A 20579-nucleotide genomic window follows, 5' to 3' on the forward strand; every position below is an offset into this window, starting at 1 on the left:
TGTGTGTGTGTGTGTGTGTGTGTGTGTGTGTATGTGTGTGTGTGTGTGTGTGTGTGTGTGTGTGTGTGTGTGTGTGTGTGTGTGTGTGTGTGTGTGTGTGTGTGTGTGTTGGGGTGTGTGTGTGTGTGTGTGCATATCAGCTATCTTCCTTGTTATTATCACTCATACCAGTTCAATATGATGTAAGGCTTTCCCTCATAAATATCTGAAAATAATGATCTTATTATCTAAGCCCCTTAGAAAATGGTCACACCTTGATGACTTGACTTGAAGAGAACTGAGTGCAGTGACGCACTGAAATCATTTATTAAAAGTTAAAGCAAAACGTTCATACAAAGGTGGGGCAAGTTAAATAATTGTTTGTTTTAATCTTTCAAGCTAAAGATGGAGGATTTTTGGTTAGACTGTGAGTAAAAAGGTATTCCAAAAAGTTAAAGGGGCCCTATAATGCTCATTTTCAGTTTCATATTTAAATTTTGTGCCCCTTCTGTGACATTTATCCATACTTTATTGTTCAAAAAGGTCTTTATCTGTGCTGTGCGAGTGTTACTTAGTGATGTCACTATGTCGTGGAAGTAAACAAAGGACTACAAGTATAAGGCGTTTTGCAGGTGTGTGTCAGGGGGAGAGAGAAACGACCTATTTTTGCCTTTGCAGAACATTTACAGTACATGCACACAAATCTATACCTCACTCTACAAAAAAAAAGGAAAACCCCAAAAAGCATAATATGGCCTATTAAAATAACTCTAGCATAGCAATTGATGACACATGAACATTATAATTTTATGAAAAAACACATCCACATTTTTTTTGCCGTTATTATATGCATACTGGCCTAAAACATGGGCTGCCCGCTCTATCAATTAAGCTTTACATTAACATAAAGTATAATAAAACAGTTTTCATAGAGCCAAAACATTTCAAGTGCTACTCAGCTTTAGATAAGCCAGTCCTTTATTAGTATATAAGTGCTTTGTTAGTAATTCTATCGCTCGAAGTGGTGTCGAAAGAGATGAGTTTTCAGTCTGCGCCGGAAGATGTGTAAGCTATCTCCTGTCCTGATGTCAATGGGGAGCTCACTCCACCATGTTGGAGCCAGGTATAGCAAACCCATGTGTTTTTGCTGATGGGAACTTGGGTCCCCCTCGCAGTGCGGGTGCAGCGAGCTGTTTGGCCGATGCAGAGTGGAGTGCACGTGCTGGGGTGTACGGTTTAACCATGTCCTGGATGTAGGAAGGGCCGGATCCATTCGCAGCATGGTACGCAAGTACCAGTGTCTTGAAGTGGATTCTAGCAGTTACCGGAAGCCAGTGAAGGGAGCGGAGGAGCGGCGTGGTGTGGGAACATTTTGGAAGGTTGAAGACCAGACGAGCCGCTGCATTCTGGATGAGCTGCAGAGGTCGGATGGCACATGCAGGTAGACCAGCCAGGAGGGAGTTGCAGTAGTCTAGGCGTGAGATGACGAGAGCCTGAAAACAGGTTTTTTTAGCTGTTCAGAGATTTCAAAACACAATTTTAGCTAGAATAACTACAGAACAATTGTACAGAGTAGAATAAATGGAACAGAGAGATCTAGAAACAGAAATATAATATTACAGAGATGACTGAGTCATAAGGGTAGTCCTTATCTGGTCAGTATAGCACACTGACCTAAAGTCTAAACATCCTCCCAATTCTCAGGAAAACTCAGGGAGTGTTTTACTGGAAGGCGTGTTTCCTTACAACACTCTAGGAAGGCGCTTAGTGCCCTAAAAAGTCCAAAGTGCAGGGGTGCCGTAAGGAATGTCACAATAAACAAGCATAGCTATATTGGAAAGAGAAATTAAGAGCATTAAGAAATAGTGCAACGGAAACACATTATAAAAATTAAAAAGCAAAGATAATAAAACATGAATAACAAAGGTATATGAATACAAGTTTCAGTGCAGTGTAAGATGTGAATAGTACAATTAAAAGCAGCAGCAAAAAGAACAGTCTTCAGCCTGGATTAAAAGAAGTAAGATTTGCAGCGGACCAGCGTTTGTTCAAGGTATTTGGCAATAGCCCAAACCAAATTCTCACATTCCTCTACCCCTGGTCTTCCCTTGAAATTATATTTATTTTGTCACTTTTCTAACTTTTTTATATTCCTTTTCATCCTACTCTTTCATCTATATTGCATCCCCAGACAACACATGTCCCCCTGTTTTACTGTCACCCGAAAACTGAGGTTACCTACTGTAACCCCAGCTTCTATGAGTAAATGGCGCAGCCCTCTAAGGCTATCGCTATTGGGTAATCCCCCTGCGCCCCCGCGCAGCACTGAAACACTTGTAGTCCACGCCCACCCGCAAGGTGGGCCCCACCCTCGGGCCTCCTTCCGGTATAAATAGGAAGGAGGCCCGGCAATCTGCTCCCATACAAAATAACTTTTCTTCAGCTATTCGTAGAGCCAGTGGGGCCCAGCGCTAAGAGGGCTGCGCCATTTACTCATAGAAGCTGGGGTTACAGTAGGTAACCTCAGTTCTATTTCGTATATGGCTTCGCCCTCTAAGGCTATCGCTATTGGGTTAAGGGCGAAGCATGATGTAGTCTGCGCCCCACTGGGTCCGCCCGGCACTAGAAGCACAGACATACCTGCTAAATAGCACCCCATGCCTGTTGTGCCATGCGTAATGGCGCATCACCGTCCCTGGAACATACGAACGGTGAACCGTGGAGGGAGGCAGGGCAGGAGTTGCTTCGGACTCCTGCCCGGCACTCTGCCCCAGGGACACGAGGCCCCGTCCGAGGGTTCATAAGCCTGGACGGGCCAATCGTCCTCCTCGGCCACAGCAGCAAGAGTGTCCGCTCTCCGCTTCCTGTCGCCCGAGGGGAGACGAGTGCAGTGTGTGCTACCTGCTGGTTTAGAGCCGCGTACGCGTGCTCTGACCCCCGGCAGGATTCACATACTGCTTTTATCTCTGCAGGTCATAACTAATATAAGGTAATAGGTATATAACTAATATAATAATAGGTATAAGACTTCCCACATGAATCTTTGGACTTTAAACCTTTACATACAGAGTAGGCTCCACAAAAATAAAAATATCCTTTACTCTCCATACAAAGAAAAAAAAAGTGTTTTAGTCACTGCAGTGCATTCTGTGATAAGAGGCCCTATTATCCTTTTTGGGGTTAACCCTTAACTTTAGTGTGTTTTATACGTTTTTGTGCGTGTAAATTGTTTGCAAAATGATGACATCACTATGTCACTCTTGAGCTTCTATTAGCTAGCGCTTAAACCGGCTTAAACACATTGTACTAGATATGCTAGGGGGCGAGACATCTCTAAGCGGTGGACCAATCATAACAGAGCCGCACGCTTACCAATCAGAGCAGACTGGGCTCTGGTTTCAGACAGAGGGTGAAAAGAGGTGCTGCAGCACGGGCAGTATGAGAAAAATAAATACCTTTTTGAACATTAAAGCATGTAAACTTTTCACAGTAGAGGCACAAAATACAAATATGAACCTGAACATTAGCATAATAGGGCTCCTTCAAACACAGCACAATCCTTCTTTTTATAGGCTCGTCAAATAAAAAAACTAGGTCACACTTTACCGTATAAATATAACCAGTCAAGACTATAATCAATATACTAATATTCCTCATGTGTGGAGCTAGAGAATGTATGCTAGTTAGCTAGATGATACTTTTATTAAATAATGTTTCACTTCCATACTTTCGTTCATAAGCTAATGTCATGCTATAAACAAACAACATCATGGTGCATGGCTGCACATCACCATGATTAAGCTAAAGGCAGACTTGTGTTGCTGTGATGACGTTAAGTGGTCACTTATTAGCAACCGCCGTTTTGATAGAAGCTTTGGACATTCACATGTGGGGTATTTATTGACCCCAGACCTTATTTCAGGCTTCTAACCCGGACACATTAAAAGATCATTGTCTTCAAGACGTGGGAAGTCTTTTCAGGCTTTTTAGGTCTCATTACTGCACCACTCTATGGGACAATACAGCAGAAGAACATAGAACAACACACAACAAAACATGTATATTTCAAGGTTCAAGGTTCTTTATTTGTCATACGAACATAGCTACAGAGTAGTTATGTCGATGAATATCTTAGGTCACAGGCTTCTCCAACAGTGCAACACAATAATACAGAAAAACAGAAAAATATAGTGCAAGTAAATATTCAAAAGAAAATACAAAAAGAAAAATAGTTTAAAAAAAAGTAGTGAAATAAGAGTCTATATGCAAGCTATTGGAATGATATATTAGATAAATAGATAAATAATTACTAAGTAGCAGATGAATGTTATGCATGTTGTTTCAACAGTTCAGGTGTTTAACAGTCTTATTGCCTGTGGGATGAAACTGTCCCTGAGTCTGGTGGCTTTTGTCCGGATGCTGCGGTTACGCCTGCCAGACGGCAGCAGACTGAACAGTTTGTGGCTGGGGTGATGGGGGTCTTTTATAATCCGGAGGGATTTCGTCCTGAGCCGCTGGGAGTAAAGGTCCTCCATGGATGGCAGCTCCGTCCTGGTGATTGAGGACGGTGCAGCTGCAGTACCAGGCCGTGATGCAGCCAGTCAGGATACTCTCTATGGTGCACCTTTAGAAGTTGCAGAGTATCCTGGAATCCATGTTGAACCTCCTCAACCTGCGGAGGAAGAAGAACCGCTGTCAAGCTTTTTTGGTGATGGTGGTGGTGTGAAGAGTCCATGTCAGGTCCTCAGTGATGTGGACACCGAGGAACCTGAAGCTGCTGACTCTCTCCACCGTAGTCCCTTTGATGGCGATGTTCTAGTTATTGTTCCTTCTTAAATCCTTTTACAAGGAAAATGCTATAAATTGATTGTTCAAGTTTAATATGTTAAAATATGTTATGTCAAACCCAACAAATAAATAGTTGAACTAAATAGAGTGGCGAAGTCCCTCCCCTTCCGGGGGACCTCCATGGGACCTTATTTCGGAAAAATCATGTATTGAAGTCAATGGAGAGAGAAAGATTATCTTTTGATCCCGTTTGAATTGTGCAACGAATTACACATAGGATGTTTGTCAATTTAAAAGATAATTTAAAGTAAAAAAAACAAAAATGTGTCGTAAAACTGTGAAGTAACACATTTTTTTGTGTGAAGCGCTCAATGAACTACATCTCCCATCTCGCACCACACACCAAGACGGCCGTCACGTTGGCACATTTCACTTCTTTCTTTCAGAATGAAGTGAAAAGTATTAAAAGAGGTGAAAATCACTACAAGTATGGGCATGTTGAGAGCTGTATATACACAAAAGGGGAGTTAGTCGGTTCCGTAAGAGCCAGCATGCGGGACCGGGATTCTGGGATTTGTAGTTTTTCTAGTTGCGTATTTTTCATAGTCTTATATTTCAACAGTTTTACGACAAACTGTGACTTTTTTGACATGGAAATGATTTTTTAAGATTGACAAACATCATATGTGTAATTCATGGCACAATTCAAACGGGATCGAAAGATAAGTTTTCTCTCTCCATTGAATTCAATACATAATTTTTCAGAAATAAGGTCCCATGGGGCGGAAGTAGATGGGCATAACTTCGCCACTCTATAGAGCCCCAAACAGGCAGATTGAAAGTGAAAGATGTTTTGAGTCGTGTACACCAAAAGATGGCAGCAGAGACGCTTTAATAATGGAGGCTAATTTTCCTCACACATAAAAGAACACTACGAAGGTTTTCCATTTCTCTAATTTCCCCTCCTCGACTCCTATCCTTGTGCCTTTGTTCGGGCGGCAGACACCCTATCCGTTTTTAAGAGTGCGCTTAAGACCTTCCTTTTTGATAAAGCTTATAGTTAGGGCTGATTAGATTCAGCCCCTAGTTTAGCTGATATAGGCTTAGTTTGTCGGGGGACATCTTACTTCTTCCTTCTCTCTGTCTATACCCGTGTACTCTCATGTTTCGATTAATCCAGCTTCCCCAAATGTCTTTCTTTTTGGTGTCTATATACGCCGGGATCCGGAGTCATGGATGATCCTGCGGCCCTGTGTCATGGATCGCAAGCACTGGATCTTGAGCCGTGGCTGTGGTCCTGGATCATAGGTCCTGGATGAATATCCTCGTGGATTCATCTTCTTATTATACACACATGGATTTCCAAACATTTGGACTACCTATGTTGCAAATGTATTATCTTTTCAATTTACACACGGCATCTATTGCACGTCTGTCCGTCCTGGGAGAGGGATCCCTCCTCTGTTGCTCTCCCTGAGGTTTCTCCCATTTTTCCCTTTAAACTGTGGGTTTTCTCCAGAAGTCTTTCCTTATACGATTTGAGGGTCTAAGGACAGAGGGTGTCGTATTGTCATACTGATATTCTGTACAAACTGTGAAGTCCACTGAGACAAATGTAACATTTGTGATATTGGGCTATATAAATAAACATTGATTGATTGATTGATTGATTGATAGATTGATTGATTGATTGTCTTAGTCCCGCCCACAGGAGATGCGAGCGGAGGAGTCGAGGAGAGAGGAGGGGAAGCAGCAGGCGGTTAGAGAAATGAGAACTCCTCTCCTCTGAGCGGTCATTTTAAAGAGACGTCCATTAATGATGACAGGAGGCACAGCAGCCCTCTGTTTGATGGACAGATGTGTTCATGACGACTTATATATTTAATTTTAATTAATTGACAGTGCGGTATAATGACACACACACATATATATTTATATATATATATATATATATATATATATATATATTTATACAAATATATATACAATTTCAGAATCAAACAAGTATGAGAGCACTCTCATAATAACGTAACACTATCAGAGACTGGATATATCCCTCCCCCGTCTCTGGTCGCTACAATGGGGAAATTAAATAACGGGCCAAAGGTTTTATTTACAAGTATTACAAGTAGGCATAGGACACCAAACCAACTGATACCCGTCTGTCCGCCGCATCTAAACACACACACACACACACACACACACACACACACACACACACACACACACACACACACACACACACACACACACACACACACACACACACACACACACACACACACACACACACACACACACACACACACACACACACACACACACTCACACACACAAACACACACACGGCCCCTGGAGGTATTCATCCGGCCTTGGTAAGAACACACTACAAGAATGTGCTTTGTATTATATCATTCTTTATTATTGACTGTAAACATTGAGATCTTCCTTGTAATCGCCTTTTTCTAAAAACATATCAGGAACCTAATTACTTATTTTTTATGATACTGAAAGGAAACAGAGTTCCTTTTTTTGTTTCCTAATTACATTATCACGTTACATTCCACCAATGCTGATTAGATATTGACCCAGTCCGTAAATCCCACTGTCTTTTTGTTGTTGTGTTTCCTGCTTTATTTTGAAAAGGTTCTATGCTCCTTTTTAACGTCATTCTTACTTTGTGGCCGTTTCTCAATGTCGAGTATACCTGCTGCAGAGCCACTATTTCAAGTATACTACGTCATCGAGTGGCACCGAATGCTGGGCATTTAACATGCATTTAAACCAGGGGTGGGGAACCTTTTTCCTCTCAAGGGCCATTTCAATTTTTACAACATCCTTCGAGGGCCGTACAAATTATTGAACTCAATGTCTGCTTAAAAAACTCAAATCACAGCCCATTCATTTCGCCTTTCTTTCATGCTGTGCAAAGAAAAAGCAACCTCTTAATCCAGATATTTGACCATGACCCGCGCATTCATGCACCGTGGCATGACCACCAAAACAGAAAGATATGGACACAAGATGTGTGCAAATGTATTTAGTTTCATATCCATGTGGAAATGATTTAAGTGTGGGGGGGGGGCGGATCTAACCTCCTCTAGGGGGGTTTGGGGGCATGCACCACCAGGAAGAATTTTTTTAAATGTTGAAGTTAAAAGCATCAATCTGGTGCACTTTGAGAGCAACATGAAGAGATCTATGGATACATCTCTCAACACCCATTTGAAACAGAACTGCAAGCGGATTTTGTTCTTTATGGATATTTTACAAATCACTTCCCTTTTAAACTGTATTCTTGTTTATTAATAACAACTTTTTTTTACTGTCATATTAGTATTGTATACCTGTTTACTTTATTCTCTTATTTTTCTATAACTATAATGATCATATAAAGATGTGCCTTTACCTCACTGGTTGGAGAAAAAGCTTCTTATATTCGTTAGCATAGCTAGCTAACCAGATGCTAATAACAACAAAGTTATTAACTGTATGATGAGTGTGACAGATGAACAGATCGCCACTGGGCTTTCAACTAAAGACACAGACACGCAAAAACTGCGGCATGTGTACAGCTCCTTATGGCATAGGCGAAGTTTGGGGGGGTTCCCGGGGTGCCCGGCACCCCCTGGTGGCCGGAGTCTTTTTTTTATTTTTTAGTTATGATATACAGATAGTAGGTGGCCTAGATAAATATAACTCTGGAACGCTATATCAATAAATGCAAACTCAATAAACATAATAAATTTAAATCCACAAACATATTGTCTCAGTGTGTACTGCTGTCAGAGACAGAACATTACTCAAAAATGAGTCTACACAGACGATCTGTGCAGCTGCTGCGCCCTCACACGCTGCACGCACATGCGCACTTTGAGCACTCAAATTCAGACAAGTCGAGTCTGCCAGCCGCCAAAACCTGACAGGAGAAGACTAAAAAAATGGATATACGCAGGTTCTTCGCAACCAAAACAACTCCAGTTTCGGATTCAAGTTCCAGCGCCACCGTTGCTGCCACCCAAGCTGCACCTGCTCCGGACCCGCCAGTCCCGCCTCGCCCGTCGACCAGCCACCACATCTTGGCGCCGGTCGGCACCGCAGCTCCCGCCGCTTGCAATCCCTGTGAGACAGCCTCTGATGGCGGTCAACTTCCCAGTGACCTAGGAGATAAAAGTGTGGGCCCCAAACAGCCAGTGCTTCCCGTTTTCCCAAGACACAAAATTGGAGATAGAAATCGTTGCTTTTCTGCATTCTTTTATAACAAGCATCCGTGGCTGGAGTACTCGGTTTCAAGGGACGCAGTGTTTTGTTTTTGTTGCCGCCACTTTTCCAAGGAGATTGGAGAGGAGGAAGACACACTAGCTAAACAAGGCGGGCGATATTGGAGTAAGCTAACTGAGAGGCTGATAAAGCATAGCTCTTGTGAAAAACACAAGGCCTGCATGAGACTGTGGGAGGGCTACAAGGAAACTGAAAAGCATGGATCTGTCAGAGTCCACTTGTCAACCAGTCACCAGAACACAGTGGATAAAAACAGGGAGTATTTGACAAAGGTCGTGGATGTCGTTAAGCTGCTGTCTCAACTGGGCCTCCCTTTCCGTGGACATCGGGAAATACAATGGAGAAAAAAGGAAATACAAGAAAATAAAAATGAAAAAAAGCACACAAATACAGTCGATACAGAAACAGATAAAAGCAAGCCGGATGATGATGATGAAACAAAGGGAAACTTTTTGAGTCTGTGCGACTTCCTCGGCAAGTATGACCCAAGTTTCCGCAAAATGCAGGATGAGAAGTACTTTAATTGTACAAGTCCAGATTTTCAAAACGAGGTCATCTCTTTGTGTGCAGAGCTAGTCAGAGAGGAAATAGCAAATGCAGTGCGTGAGACTGGTTTTTTCACGGTTATCGCGGATGAGGCCAAATCATCAAAGTCTGAACAACTGTCTGTGTGTATCAGATATGCAGAAAAGCTACAGGTTAAGGAGCGATTAATCTGCTTCATTGACCGCTCTGCCTCCCGAGATGCTGCTGGGATTGTTGAGGGTATCAAGAAGGGGTTGGAGTCATGTGGACTGCAGGACGTCCCAATAGTCGCACAGTCGTATGATGGGGCCTCAGTTATGTCTGGGCATTAACTGGAGTGCAGCAGCGTATCAAGGAAGATTACCCCTTTGCCATCTACGTACACTGCATGGCCCATAAACTTAATCTGGTCCTGGTGGAATCATGCACAGTCAACAGAGACATCAAAATGACGTTAAATGTTATTGATAAGCTGTACTCCGTGTTTTCAGAACCAAGCAACCACCACAGGTTTCTGGCGATGCAGAAAACACTCGAGATGAAGGCAAAGGAAATTGGGCAACCCAGTGACACGCGTTGGGCGAGCAAATGGCGATGCGTCTTTGCGGTTAAATCACATTATGTGCCTATCACACGCTGTCTGAAGGAGATGGTGGATGAAGGAGAGAAATGGTCAGTGGAAGCAAGTGGGTTGTATAATCACATGACCACACCTGGCTTCATCGCCGGCCTCATTATCCTTGAGGACCTACTGCGGGTTGTGCACGTTGTTCACAAGAAACTTCAGTCCAAATCCACAACACTTGCAGATGCTGCCTCCACGATCAACAGTCTGAGAGCACACTTGAGGGAACGCAGAGGAGAGGAGGAAGGCTGGCAAGACATATGGAGCCAGATCAAGCAGTTTGGCGAGGACGTCGGCATGCCAGTTGCCACTGCAGAAAGTGACCCCCCCTCCATGGCAAAGCGAAAAAGAAGTTCAAGACCCCCTTTGTCGCTTTACCAGTATGTAGTGGGGGCCACACTTGGGCAGCGCCAACGAGATGAAAGGAATGAGGAAATAGACGGACAATTTGAGGCTCACGCCATCTACTGTCATTTATATCTCCCTGTGCTGGACAATATGATGGCCGAGTTGGACAGACGGTTTTCAGGTGAAGCCATGGAGCTTGCAGCGGCATGTGATGCTGTGATAAAGTGTGAGAAGAAAGGCATTGAACCACTTCTGAGAAAATATGCAAGCCTCAAGATCGTCCATCCACAGCTGGTGACAGCAGAAATGGACCTGATAAAATGTGCTGTCCAATCTCCCATTAACCTGAAGGACCTGCAAAACGAAGTGAGCAAGGAGAGCTATCCAAACTTCTTCCCATTACTCCAGCTTGCACTGACACTGCCCATTGGATCAGCGACATCAGAGAGAAGTTTCTCAGCAATGAGGAGGATCAGAAACTGGCTGAGAATTACAATGATCCAGGAGAGATTTTCTGATCTGGCCCTGCTGCACATTGAGGGAGATTTGACTGCAAAACTGTCAGTTGAGAAGATAGTGGACATCTATGCCAGCCGGAAAAAGAGGCGCCTGATGCTGCACTAGGTAAGCCATTCATTCAAATTATTTCGTTTTGTTGAGCTTAAATGCGTAATTGCGCAGCATCTGCATCCGGGGATAGCCAGCTGCAGTAAGCAGCAGACACCGCTCCACGCTCAAACCAAAATCCTCCAAATCCTCCCGTTTGCGTTGTGCTCACATGCTTCGGTCCTGCTAGCGGCCGCTGCTGACAGTTGTGGGGCAGAGACGCTGAATGCATGGAGATCATAATCACTAGATGACGGTGAATAAAAGTCATTACTTTGTTGGTTGGCTTTGTTTTCATCGCTGAAATTAGGTCAAAATGTGATAAAACTGCTGTGCTTATATCCTACAGTTATTAGTTAGTATGCCTATACAGTTCATTAAAAAGTGTGTGAGCATTGGGGAACATTGATCCTACAGGCCTCTGTGTTATAGCCTAATTATAGCAGCAGTGCCGCAGCAGCCGTTTTATTTTGCGGCGAGTTCCGCTGCCATAGTAATTTCATCTATTGGGCATATTAGTTATGAAAACACACCTGCAGTAGCCTGTAGGCTATCCTGATCAATTTTCATGTATGAATCCTTGTGTTGCAGCCTATAGCTATACATTACATTTGTAGTTATTTTTTGGCACCCCCAACCTTAAAGTTCAAACTTCGCCCATGCCTTATGGGTACTGCAATTTGTGAAGTCCCGGCCCGGAGCCGCGTTCTGGTGCTCTCCGTTAGAACTACACTCCTGTCAGACGAGACATATACCACGTGATGACACGTTAGGCTCGTGTTGTGTTCAAGGACCCTGACCTTGGCCAGGAAAAACAAGCTTGTTTAATTATTTTGCGGTCTAGATTTCTTGATTTTTTTTTTCTTTTTTGCGTGTGTTTATAAATTACCTCGAGGGCCGTACCAAATGATCTCGCGGGCCGTATACGGCCCGGAGGCCGGAGGTTCCCCACCCCTGATTTAAACAAAGCACATTCTTGTAGTGTGTTCTTACCAAAGCCGGATGAATACCTCCAGGGGCCGTGTGTGTGTTTGTGTGTGTGTGTGTGTGTGTGTGTGTGTGTGTGTGTGTGTGTGTGTGTGTGTGTGTGTGTGTGTGTGTGTGTGTGTGTGTGTGTGTGTGTGTGTGTGTGTGTGTGTGAGTGAGTGTGAGTGAGTGAGTGAGTGAGTGAGTGTGTGTATGTAGGCAATAGAGAGAGCATGTGTGTTTGTAAGACATTCCCTCAAATCAATGGATCTTACCTTTTAGAAGTGTTTCTTCCTTGCCCTTTTCTTTGCAAAGTCTGTGATAAGTTCAATAAAATCCTAACATTGCTTGCTAGCTCAACAACATCCTCAGGCTCCGTGACCGTCACTGTTCCTTGTGGTTGCTGGCCTAATTTGTCACTTTTAGCTTTTTTTAAAAAGCTATTTATTGTTGGGAAAAGTTTTAATGAAGCCGCCACTCTCTCTTCCTTTTCTTTCTTTTTCTTTCTTTACGCTGCCCCGCTGGATGTTTGGCTGCTACCGACCGGCACCATCTTTTAGCTCACGTGACACAATGTCAATGTGAGATGAGTGAGGGTGGGGTTCTGATTCGGCTATAGACCGCCGACGCCGCGTAGTAATAAAGTTGAGCGCACACATAGTGAGACCTACAGTCAGGGCCGTGGGAAGTAGGGGTGCTGAGGGTGCTGCAGCACCCCCTGGTGGAGGAAAGGGGATCTGCACTTCCACAAGATTAAATGCAAATATAATACCAAAAAAAACGAATTTTCAGCCTTGATGTAACAACATTCATAATTAAGTAAAGATAACACCCTTTTCACACCGGTTACATTTTCCAATTGCCCTGTACGATGGACGCTGTAAGTGATGAAAGTGGGGAATGTTGGCTTATCAGGCGCCCGCAGCTCACAGCCAAAATGAGAGAGAGAGAGATAGATAGATAGATAGATAGATAGATAGATAGATAGATAGATAGATAGATAGATAGATAGATAGATAGATAGATAGATAGATAGAGAGAGAGGGGGTGCACCGGTACCGGCGGGGATTGTTGTTAGCTTCTGCTGCGCTAACGGATATGAGAAGCTGTTTCTACAATAATGTGGAGGGAGAGCTCTCCTGTCAGACTGAGAGGCTCAGTGAGGTAAAGGACTCTGAGTGTTTAGATAGTTCACTTTAGTCTAAGTTATCTCAGTGGGTCTCAAACGTTTTGATCACAATTTATGTAAGCAAATACTTCAAAGGGACACCTTTATAATTACCCCATTAGGAAAAATAACAACAGGTTTGAAATCATTCCAATGTATACTATAGGACAGTAAACCAAAAATATTGTTTAAAACTGGAGAGATTTAAAAATATGCATAAATAAATAAATGTTAACTGGTAAAATAAGATATAAATGAACCACAAAAATAAAACAAGTTAGCCTACATTTATTTGTTATTGGCTATGGTAGGTTATTGGTTATGTTCACATACAAACCTATCTTTTTCACATGGGTGTTTAGAGTTGTATCCCCTAAGTCAGTCTCTAGTAATTGGGCGCTCAAAGTGCACCAGATTGAAGTATTTTACTTTAAAATGTTAAAAAAAAATCTTCCCGGGGGGACACCCCCGGACCCCCTCAGAGGATGTGAAGTCCTTCCCTCAATTCAACATGTTCATGCAATACTAAATACATTTGAAGCCTTTTTCTATAAGCTGTCCAGCATATCAATACGCTTCTCTTTTTGTAGTGTATTGGTCTTTTGTAGAGGTTTTTCATTGCCAGCTAAAATCTTGCCTAGGGCAGCAAATTGGTCAAAACCAGCCCTGGTGTCATCCCCACAGCACCCCCCATTTGAAACATGTTCCCACGGCTATGCCTACAGTACAGAGACGGTTTAGAAAATATATGAATTTGACCCTATAGGAAAGCCGAGTTATTTATTGCGGCAGAGAGTGATCGTTTCATTTAAAACAATGTATGATGAGTGATGTTTTGCCAAGAAAGCAACAAGGGTTCCTGGGGACGTGCCCAGTGTGCCCATATGGTTAATCCAGCCTTGGTTCTTACCCCACAGGCACACATTTCATTTAAGACATTTTTTTCTATATTGATTAGAAATATTGGATGTCAGTGTGATGTCAGTGTATTTGTGTTGTTGACGTAATGCATTATCATGGCAACTGCAGCCCAGTGAGGTGTCAGTTGAAACAGTTCAAACAAGTCCAGTCTTGAAATGAACATCAGCTATGTAGGACAGACAATGACTTATCACAGGAATCATATTTCAGCCTCTGTTAGTCCCTTCCTCATATGAGATCTCCGATGCCTCACTATTTCCAACATACCTGTCTGAATATAAATTTTAGTCAAATTTGCGACCAAACAGGGTGGAGCAATGGGAGGTATGTGTGTTTGTGTGTTTGTGTCTGGCAGGGATTTAGTGGGTGTCTCCGTAACATGCGAGCGGTAGAAAGTGACAGAACTGGTGGGATGAGTGAGTGCAACAGTATGAGAAAAAGGAACAGGACAGAACAAGATTTGTTTTTTAATTAAATATTTGTGAATTTAGGTGTTTTGCAGACCTACTTTTTCCCATGCTGCCCTAACACTCCCATGGTATGTATTTTGTTGTTTCTCAATTATATGTAACCGCCAGTTTTATATCATGTAATTAAAACATGTGGTTATTGTGCCCAATCATATCATATTCCTTTCCAGACTAACTTATAAATATGATGTTTTTGGATTAATATTATTGCTTCATTAAGGTGTGTTTTGCATTTTACTGCTGTAGATGCTCTGTTCATTTTCTTAACTTTTGTGGAGCAGTTTTAATCGCTTCATAATTCATGCTTGATAAGATCATTATGTCTGTAGCTTTGTTCTGGGAGAGCCGCGTATCTCTAAAAAGTACATTTTTTATGAAAAAAGCCCTATTTTGAGCAATTTCAACACTTTTGAAACACTTTAATTCAGTTTAAGAAGGAGGAGATTTCCTTAATAAAAAAAGCAAAACTTAATCTTTCACTTTATCTAAAATATTCAAAATCAACACATCGGAATGGTTTTCAGGAAGGGAAGCTGAAGATTTCCGATATTTCGAGTGCAAAAAAAGTGTACTATTCCTTCTATTGCAGTAAAAGTATAGAGAAAAACAAAAAATACTAAAGTAAAAGAGCTGACATTTGGTACTTTAGTGCATTGATGTAATATAAAGAAACTCACAATACAATTTGCTTTGGGATTTACAGACTGGTAGATAACCTAAACATTTTCTTTAGGTTAATATAATGGGAAACAGTTGTATTGCTCTTTACTATAATAAATGTGTCTTGTGGATCTCGTGGTAACAATCAACAATGTGGAAAAGATAGATAATAATAATAATACATTGGGAAGAGGAACAGTTTAATTTATGAAAAATGTTGAATACATAAGGAAATTTACAACAACTAGGAAATACTCACACCTTTATCTGCCTGAATTTTTTTGGGATTCTAATAAAATAGCCCTGCAATAAATCCTACCACTGTGTACTGTTGTTTTAACAGCTTCAGAAAGGTGTGGATTCAACTTTATGGGGCTGTTGCTTTGTAATATTTCATAATGAGATGTTGTTCTAATGTGTCCAACTTATGTATGCCAATGAGGATAAGTAAATGTAAAGTAGGCGTGTCTGATAAAAAACACACACGCTTTGAGTGGCAAACTAAAATATTGATATGAAGTCATTATTGAAAGAGCACTGCTACAAATGTCAGGCACCTAAGTAAGCACAATAAGCAATAAATCACAGCTCTTTCTTCATGGAAATGTTATCATTATAATGAAGGAAGCGTAAATAAACCCACAGGACAAACAGTTTGGTGCTGTAAAGTAGTACAGTACAGTTTCATTATGTGGTCAAGTCCAAAGGTTAGGGTTAGGTGATACCAAGGTCATAACTCAAAAGATAACTCAAAACGTTATTACAAGCAAACACAATATTTTATCACTAGCCATATATGAGGTTGACAGTTGATGGGGAAACAGTCACGTCAGCATTATGTCATGGATATATTTCTTCACATGTCTGTATTGTGCAGACAGGGTGCCGTGTTTGCCTCGTCTAGGCAGTCACTATGGTGGGGCATGAGTAAGTGACCACGGCTGGATGTAATACAAGAGTGAATATCTTTGAATACACATGGACAGAGCAGTAGAAGTAAATAAATGAATATTTTTCTCAGACACAATAGTGCAGCACTAAGAGAGAGCAGGAGAAGGCTTATTTTGATTTCATCACAGTATGTATCATTCTTTACAGCTCTTCCTTTTAGGTTGACACATTCATTTTAAGCTTTTAATGTAACTTCTTACAATTATTTTTATAATTATCCCTTATTTATTTTCTGGGGATATTCATAGGCTGGTTTGCGGCCAAGTAGGTCATTTATTTACACAGTGTGACAGTCAAAAATAATAATTATTGTTTGATTGCAGTATAGACAAACATGTCTGAATTAGCTCTGCTAATGTTAGCTTACATTAGCGTAGCTTAATAGCTGACTTTAATCAGATATTTTTCCAACTTCTTTTATCAGCCAAACTAGCTCTGTCGGTTAAAGAACTTCACCCCTCACGAAAGATTGTATCTTAAGAAAAAGTTTCATAACCAAGAGTAAAAATATTGTGGCATTTTCGAAAAGTGTATTTTGACAACGTTTATAGGATGGTAGGGGTAACTCCGTTAGGTACATTAACATCATAGCCTACACTAACCCTGATTGGATGGAAACACGTCACAGAAAGGTAGTCCATATTTTGATATGCAGAAATGGGTTTTAATGAACCCATTCTCATCATCATGCACTCATTTTACCTCATACGAGGGCAATATTATTGTAAAGTATATATCACTGCAGACAGCAGGAATGTTTTCCGTTATTAACAGACACTTAAAGATCATCGAGATTCTTTCATTGAGATTGGGCTCTCTAAATAAAAAAGATACTCCCATAACCGAAATAAACAGCATGCTGGTATGTTCTTTGGTTCTCAAGCATTCCCCGACTGTATTACTGAACTAAACAAGTGTCGTTTCCCAAGAGCTGGTATGTGGTTAGACCACAGGAACAGGATTTGACATGTTTTTTTTGTATCAAAGGGACAATTGTAAATGGGTTTCTACTCCTTTGGGGTTCAATATAATCAGGGCAAGGTAACTCTAGACTTTTGTCTTATCAGTGTATTGTGGTACGCTCACCTATACTAGCTGATATGTAAAGCATTTTCCTCTTGAAAAAGGCACGTATTGCCTTAGGGTTGGCATTACGTAAGTGTGTCATTATGCAACTTGAAAGGCTGTAGCATGAGACGGGAATATATTATAAATGAAAATGTCCTGGCATTATGTCTTTCTTGCTCTTGTAATTAAAATCCCAAAACCTTGGAGATGGTTGCAACAAAACTGAGTCACGCAGATTACAGTAGAGGAAGATTTCCTCACCTGTAATCATGTCAGTCATGTTGTTGATTTAATTCCTACTGTATTGTAATTTTCAGCCTATTGCATTTCACAAGACTTCATTTAGTTATCTCGGCAGCCAAGTATTGTAATTGATCAATAAAGACTGACAAGAGAGAGAATAATGGTGCTCATTGAATTGAGTCACTTTACATAAGGAAAGGGAGCGGTTATCAGCTGTCTACAGGCAAAGGCACGTCTATTGCTCATAAAATCTTCAGCATCATTCTTGTTGATGTAAATCTTTTCCATTGCACAACCGTCCAACAACATGGACAAACATCAGTTAGTGAAAGATATAACATGTATTCGGCTTCCAAACAAGAACAGGCGTGTGTGCCAGCGATGTTTAACCCCTGATTGTAATCACCTCTCCATCAGCTTCTTGAAGCTGTCTTTTTTTTCTTACAGAGCACCAATGTCCAACACGACCCCCACCACAGATGCCTCAGGCGGACAGCTGTTCTGTCCCCTGCTGGAGATGATGAAGGAGCACCGCCTCAACAACAACACGCAGGCCAATTTGGTGGTGGTCTGCATCCATGGACTGGTCTCCTGCCTGGGGATTTTGGAGAACGCTCTCATCCTCTGGGTGGTGGGCTTCCGCCTGAGACGCCGCACAGTGGCATCTATCTGGGTGCTCAATCTGGCCATGTCTGACTTCCTGACAACTCTGACGCTGCCCCTATTCACCTACTATCTCTACTCCTCGCATAGTTGGGAGCTAGGCAGCCTACTTTGCAGTATGCAGGCGTCAATCTTCTTCTTAAACATGTTCGTGTCGGCCTTCCTGCTGGCAGCCATTTCAGTGGACCGCTACCTTCTGGCGGCCAAGCCGGTGTGGAGCCAGAATCATCGCTCAGTGCAGGGAGCGTGGAAGGTGTGTGCGTTGGGTTGGCTGTGGGGACTGATCAACACATTGCCTTTCTTGATGTTCCGCGCAGTGACCGAGAAACAGGATGGGAGAAAACTGTGCTATCATAACTTTGCCTTGTATTCATCCTCTCAATCCACTCTGGAGAGAGATTGCAAAGTGAGGCAAGCGTCAACCGCCATCTCCAAGCTCCTGCTGGCATTCCTGTTCCCCCTGGTGGTAATCGCAGGAAGCTACATCCAAATTGTTATCAGCCTGAGGAACAGAAGCAGGAAGAGGAAGCAGAGTGCCGGGCGGCTCAAGGATACACTTATTGTGTCCAACAAAGATGGGGCAATAGAAGCCACAACTCCTAAAACCAGAAAAAACACTAATATCTTTCTCAAGCCTCTGTCTTCAGGACCATCTTTATCCCTGACACCTACTTACTTGTCACCAACTGCCCCTAATCCCAATCAGCTGTCCAAGAGCTTCACCAAGATGGTAACATTTGTGATCGCAGCTTTTGTTCTGTGCTGGGCACCCTATCACATCTTCTGCATGATCGAAGTGACAGCCCAGTATTGGCAAGAAAATCTCAATTTTGTGGAGGTGGGGCTGCCTTTGGCAACAACCTTTGCATTCTTAAATCCTGTGTTGAACCCCATTCTGTACGCCTTCAGCTGCCCAAACTTCTGTGTGAGAATACGACAGAGTCTGGGAGAGGTGTTTGACGGTCTGGTAGAGGAAGGAGGGGGGTTACTTTTGGTTCCTGGGAGAACTATAAGAGCTCATATTAGACCGAAGAGCAGTCGAGACGTGAACTTTGAAATGCCGCGGTCACCAAAGGGCTCAAGTTCACCGTGTCCATCAACTCACAGCCCATCGCCCCAACCACTGCATTCACTCTCTGAAGATCTCAAAGACACTCATAAATCAAAAGATGTGGTTGAGCCTAGCTGAGACTACATTTTTGTTGGAAACATGTCCAAAAGTCTTCATGTACATATAGGCCTTATTCAATGGAAGCCACCACAAAAAGCATGTAAGGAACTCTGTCGCTCAGTTAATTTATCATCTTGGTCCAGACTGAAATAATAATTATAGGTGATACCATAACTTTTCCGTGTAGCTTCCGCATGATTCAGACTATTTTGTTTTTTATTTAAATCTCTTGAAAACTATTGTGCGAAATAAGTATTCCACCACAGGATGCATTTTGATAAAATGTGTTAACCTCTTAATTTTCCTCTAGCAACACCATGAGATCTTCAAGACAACATTTGCATTGTGACTTCATTTAAATATTGTCCAAAAAAAGTTTGTACAGCATTGAATGGCATCACTCAATGTCATAAATCAAGTTATATGTATTATTATAAATCTTATTCTATTGCAACTTGCAATAGTACAGAAGCCATTAAAAGCCAGTGAAAGGGAATGAATAATTCTCGTTACTTTAAAAAGTGCTTTTTTAAATCTGTGGAATCAGGTGAAATAAAAAATCTTACTTCAGATGTATTTATTTTCTTTATTATTTTGTCATTATCATTTGCACAATGTTTTCTTTTCTTTCTGAATTTCAGCCACATTATGTGCACCGCATATTCTAAATAGGACTAAAAACATTTATGTTTTCTTTTCACCACACACTCTAAAAATAACATACATACATTTAAAGCCAAAAGAAAAACAAATCAGTGGTGTTAGAGAACTTTGTCACACACAATTATATTATGTACATTTTGTTCATAGTTTATTTTGGGGCATATGCAAAAAGACAAATGCCAACATGGATAAGATAAAATGCAAGGGATGCTTGAGAAATTGTCAGCCCAAAAAAAGACACACCTTTAGAAAAAGATGACTTGTGTGTCCGAGGCTAACACAATTCATGCCCTGACTTTCTATCGCTTTAAAGCCTTTATTTTTCTTTAGTTAACTCCATCAGCAGCTCTCCTTCCTCTTCTCTCTTACTGTCTTTTTGTTGTAAGTCTACATAAATGTGTTGATTTAAATATATTTAAATAATAAATAATGACACAAATTAACTGATGTTATATTTTTCAATGTATATGGTCATTAATTGAT

The 20579-nt window shown here is 41.6% G+C and overlaps 1 protein-coding gene across 3 annotated transcripts; it reads left to right on the forward strand.

Moving 5' to 3' along the window:
• The first annotated feature begins 117 nt into the window (after positions 1–117).
• LOC307033127 (prostaglandin D2 receptor 2) lies at positions 118–20003 on the forward strand. 3 transcript variants are annotated; one of them, XM_079671423.1, is made up of 2 exons: positions 118–1420; positions 18047–20003. In XM_079671423.1, the coding sequence occupies exons 1-2, from the start codon at positions 1260–1262 to the stop codon at positions 19449–19451; spliced, it is 1566 nt and encodes a 521-aa protein (XP_079527549.1). In that variant the 5' UTR covers positions 118–1259; the 3' UTR covers positions 19452–20003. The 3 variants fall into 3 exon arrangements, with proteins under 3 accessions (XP_079527549.1, XP_079527551.1, XP_079527550.1); XM_079671425.1 differs by lacking the exon at positions 118–1420 and adding an exon at positions 14544–14745; XM_079671424.1 differs by lacking the exon at positions 118–1420 and adding an exon at positions 14545–14745 and having other exon boundaries at positions 18017–20003.
• The last annotated feature ends 576 nt before the right edge of the window (positions 20004–20579 follow it).

This window comes from Notothenia rossii, assembly GCF_949606895.1.
Source record: "Notothenia rossii genome assembly, chromosome: 1".
Taxonomy (NCBI): Eukaryota; Metazoa; Chordata; class Actinopteri; order Perciformes; family Nototheniidae; genus Notothenia; species Notothenia rossii.

What these genes read in the sequence shown, in the direction of transcription:
- LOC307033127 (XM_079671423.1), top strand. Translation starts at nt 1,260, where the DNA reads ATGGTACGCAAGTACCAGTGTCTTGAAGTGGATTCTAGCAGTTACCGG. An exon ending in AGGTCGGATGGCACATGCAG is followed by an intron (nt 1,421 to 18,046) that starts GTAGACCAGCCA and finishes TTTTTCTTACAG; the next exon opens with AGCACCAATGTCCAACACGA.